The following is a 3,747-nucleotide window of genomic DNA, read 5'->3' as shown; positions in this document are numbered from 1 at the left end:
TTACTTTTCCATGTCTGCAGTAGCTTATAAATGTGAGAGGATTCTCGGAATATGACTGCTGGGGTGTTGATTTAAGGACTCGAACAGCATCTCATATGTTTGTTTTTCCAGCTCTTAAATACTTATTATACGCTAAAACTCATTTAGCACAGGGCAATGATACATCCCGCTGTGGTAGGTGAAACCTGCAGTTATAACTGATGATAGGACTGACTGCAACATACATCATCATGGCAGCAATGAAGCTATAGGCTCTGTTCACATTGGGGAAAAGACTTAATTAAGGATTAGAACTGCCCTACAGAAACATCAAGAGGCACATTAAAGACGACTTACCCATTTCTAACACTAGATGTCGCCACTAAACCGTCAATGAATGAATCTCACGCATCTTTTCCATTTAATTGGGATGTAACAGAAGGTTGAATAGTCTTGATAAATAAGTCATTTGCCAAAACGAACAATGAAGCATTGTGCTTGAGAGATAACACTTTCATATGCAGCATTTGTTATACTTTGCCAAAGTACAAATAGAGGACATGTCCATTGCACCAATATTCCCTGTCTGTAAATGCCACGACCTTTTACATGATCAGTGATAGGGTCAAATAACCTAATAATACTGTGTGGCTATAAAATAGTGTTTGTGTCTTCTGAATGATTATTGATCCTTCTCTGTGTGCTGTACATATCACAGTGACTATGTGCCTCCTGCAAATTGCCTCTGCCACCTAATGGATTCCCCCTGGTGCTCACTTTCTAGATAATAATATTATTAATAATAATAATAATAATAACAATAACAATAATAATAATAATAAGTGACCATGTGAATGTGATCAGGATAAAATGTGCAAGAAAGCAAAAAAGGCATGAACTCCTGCATTGAGGGGAATAGAGTAGGAGAGGAAATGACAGCTATGTAAAGTAAGTGAGGGAAGGGAGGGAGGGAGAAGGAGATAGAGAGGAGGGGGATAGACTATTAGCGATGGGCGGGCGAGAGTGAGGCGACTCCTGTTTTCCTGTGTGTTTGCCAGCACAGCCCCAGCTCGTTGTGTCTAAGCAATACAACTTCATAGGCAAGCAAGAAGCCAGCCTCATTGCTACAGTCACACAATGGACCTTCCAGGTAACAGTTTCTTCATTATTATACTGGACAATATAAATATAATAATTAGATTGAGTTCACAATGTGACTTATTAAGGATTTCTTAGAGCCAGCAAGCCTTCTTTAAGCTATAGAGAAAGGTTTCTTTAGAGGGAATTGATTTGTTTTAGTTTCTGACAGTGATTATTTGGAGTTATTGATTTTCTTCCTGGTCATAGACAGCAAATGACAACTACTGTAAATGGCCTTTACATCAGGTCACAAGAGCAAGGTGTAGAAAAGTTTATCTGCTAGGAGAAGGTCTGGGTCACTCATAGATGTATTCATCATGGGTGTCGTTTTTATATAGTCTGAGGGTAGGAGAAAGTCTTACAGAGGATTTAAGCTCATGAAAGCTGTAGTGTGCTGGCAATGACCAGGGATCTGCGATGTCTGATATACAATATGGTGTTACCTGCCAGAGTATTAAGCACAGGACATGCAACAGTATTGATACACAGTCACCTCTTAGATCACCTGAAAAGATATCAAGACAAGTTTTCTGTATTTAAAACGTACTTTTATTTAAAGGTTCAGCACAACAAGCAAACTGAACAAGTGAACCCAGACAAAGGTCTATAGGCGCATCTGGAACACCAGAGAGCAAGAGCATCTTGTGGAGTGACAGGCTGCCAGCTCATTGCTGTAGAAGGATGGATCTATGGGGCAATGCTGCAGGAGAGAGAAGAGCTGCGGTGAAGCCTTTGAAGTGGGAGCAAAGCTTCCTGAGAGTTGCGAAAGTGCTGCTGTCTATGGTGCTGATGTTGCTAGCGCCACCTACAGTCAACGCTCAGAATGACACAGAACCCATAGTGCTGGAAGGAAAGTGCCTGGTGGTCTGTGATTCCAGCCCGTCTTCAGATGGAGCAATTACTTCGTCCCTGGGTATTTCAGTGCGTTCTGGAAGTGCCAAAGTGGCTTTTTCTGCTATAAGGAACACCAACCATGAGCCCTCTGAAATGAGTAACCGCACCATGACTATCTATTTCGATCAGGTATATTTGCTATGCTAAAATGTCATATTATATCATATTATATATCATACACATATCTTTAGTGGACTGTGTGTGAGTTGACTAGACACTGAAACGATTAACAAAGCCAATTAGATGCTTGTGTTGTCATAAAGACATTAATAAACGTCATTGATTGGGCATTTAAAATGATCAAAATGCCCTTCTGCAATAAAATGTAATGGTGCTTGGCACATAACAGGTGCTGCACATTAGATGTGAACAGAGCGCAGACCTGGAGTGACCCACATAGTGCAGAGCTGTAACTGGATAAGTGCACGGAACGATGACATACCACCTAGCCCACTATTTCATCTTGACAACTTGATGGTTCACCTATGACTTTCACAAAGTTTGCTTGTCTCCGAACGATGTTTCTTTTGTATTATCTACTTTCCCCAATTATATATTGTTTGAGAAGACAGGGAAGAGCAAATGTGACTGCCCATCCCTGTGTCTGTTCTTGATATAATGTGTGGAGAAACCAGTACAGTGAATGACAGTAAAAGGAATTGTTACATTGTCACTAAATGTGCAAAACCATTGCCACTAAATGTGGGTCTTTGCAGCATGTGTTTGACACGTTAGACATCTCTCATCTACTACTGGAATTATTTTCCGTGTGGATATTGTAAAGCAGTCATGCTTATTTCCAGACATATTCCAATAAATGAATTATTGTCTAGATGGTACAGTGTGTATGTGTCCGCACAATGCAACATGCTACACTATCCCTATCCCAGGCACCATATAAAATACATCTTCATATTGTACTGGGTGCTATTTAGTAGTCTGATCCACAGTTACAGTGGTGCCAAAGTATCAGAACTATTCAATTCTAATACATTTAATCTGGGTTTAAATTCTAGATTTAAATCTGCATTTGAGGGGTGCAATGAGAACCCAGTTACAGTTGTCCCAAGTTTTTCCTTTAAAGTAATAATTGTCTAACGCCTTGAATGTCCTCCTTTGATTGAGTAAATACAGAATTCTCAAAAATATTGTAATTTAACGTTAGTATGTACTGTAATATTGAGGGTCATGAACACATAGAATGTATGTTTCTGTAAAATAGTGGAAACCCCTTTCAGACACTACGGCCGACAGATGGAGGAGCAGATATGGTTTTTTTCTATTGAGCTTGTGTATTGATATATTGTAAGTGGTGCAAGATTCGTTTTGCCCTTCTCCTGGCTTTTATTACCCCCTATATTTATACGTTTATTTTAGTAACTGTTAATATGATATATTGCTAGTTTGTTGGCTCACCTTGGATTTACACTTCATTGTACTCCAGGAGATTGATTGACTTCTAGAGATACAAAAAACTCCTTAAAACATTCCATGAGTAGCCTTCACGCTCCAAGTGTCATTTATCAAGACGTTAGCTGCTGTCACTAGCTTGCTATTTCACACCACAGACTACTATCGTGATTTACAACTTACGTCTTCACCTCTTTCTAGGTGCTAGTAAATATTGGGAACCATTTTGACCTTGCATCCAGTGCATTTGTAGCACCAAGAAAAGGAATCTATAGCTTCAGCTTTCATGTGGTCAAAGTGTACAACAGACAGACTATCCAGGTG

At 39.6% G+C, this 3,747-nt stretch overlaps 1 protein-coding gene across 1 annotated transcript in view; it reads left to right on the top strand.

The window, feature by feature from the left end:
* Positions 1-1,010: 1,010 nt before the first annotated feature.
* The window catches only part of CBLN2 (cerebellin 2 precursor), a 3,679-nt gene continuing 942 nt past the window's right edge, over positions 1,011-3,747 (top strand). Inside the window, exons 1-3 of the mRNA XM_075826475.1 lie at positions 1,011-1,129; positions 1,679-2,142; positions 3,625-3,744. Coding sequence (XP_075682590.1) covers positions 1,801-2,142; positions 3,625-3,744 — 462 coding nt within the window. The 5' untranslated portion in view covers positions 1,011-1,129; positions 1,679-1,800. The remainder of the gene's footprint in view (positions 1,130-1,678; positions 2,143-3,624; positions 3,745-3,747) is intronic.

This window comes from Rhinoderma darwinii, chromosome 5 (genome assembly GCF_050947455.1).
Source record: "Rhinoderma darwinii isolate aRhiDar2 chromosome 5, aRhiDar2.hap1, whole genome shotgun sequence".
In the NCBI taxonomy this organism is placed as follows: domain Eukaryota; kingdom Metazoa; phylum Chordata; class Amphibia; order Anura; family Rhinodermatidae; genus Rhinoderma; species Rhinoderma darwinii.
Note: the sequence above shows the minus strand (reverse complement) of the source record. Positions and strands in the feature narration are given on the sequence as shown.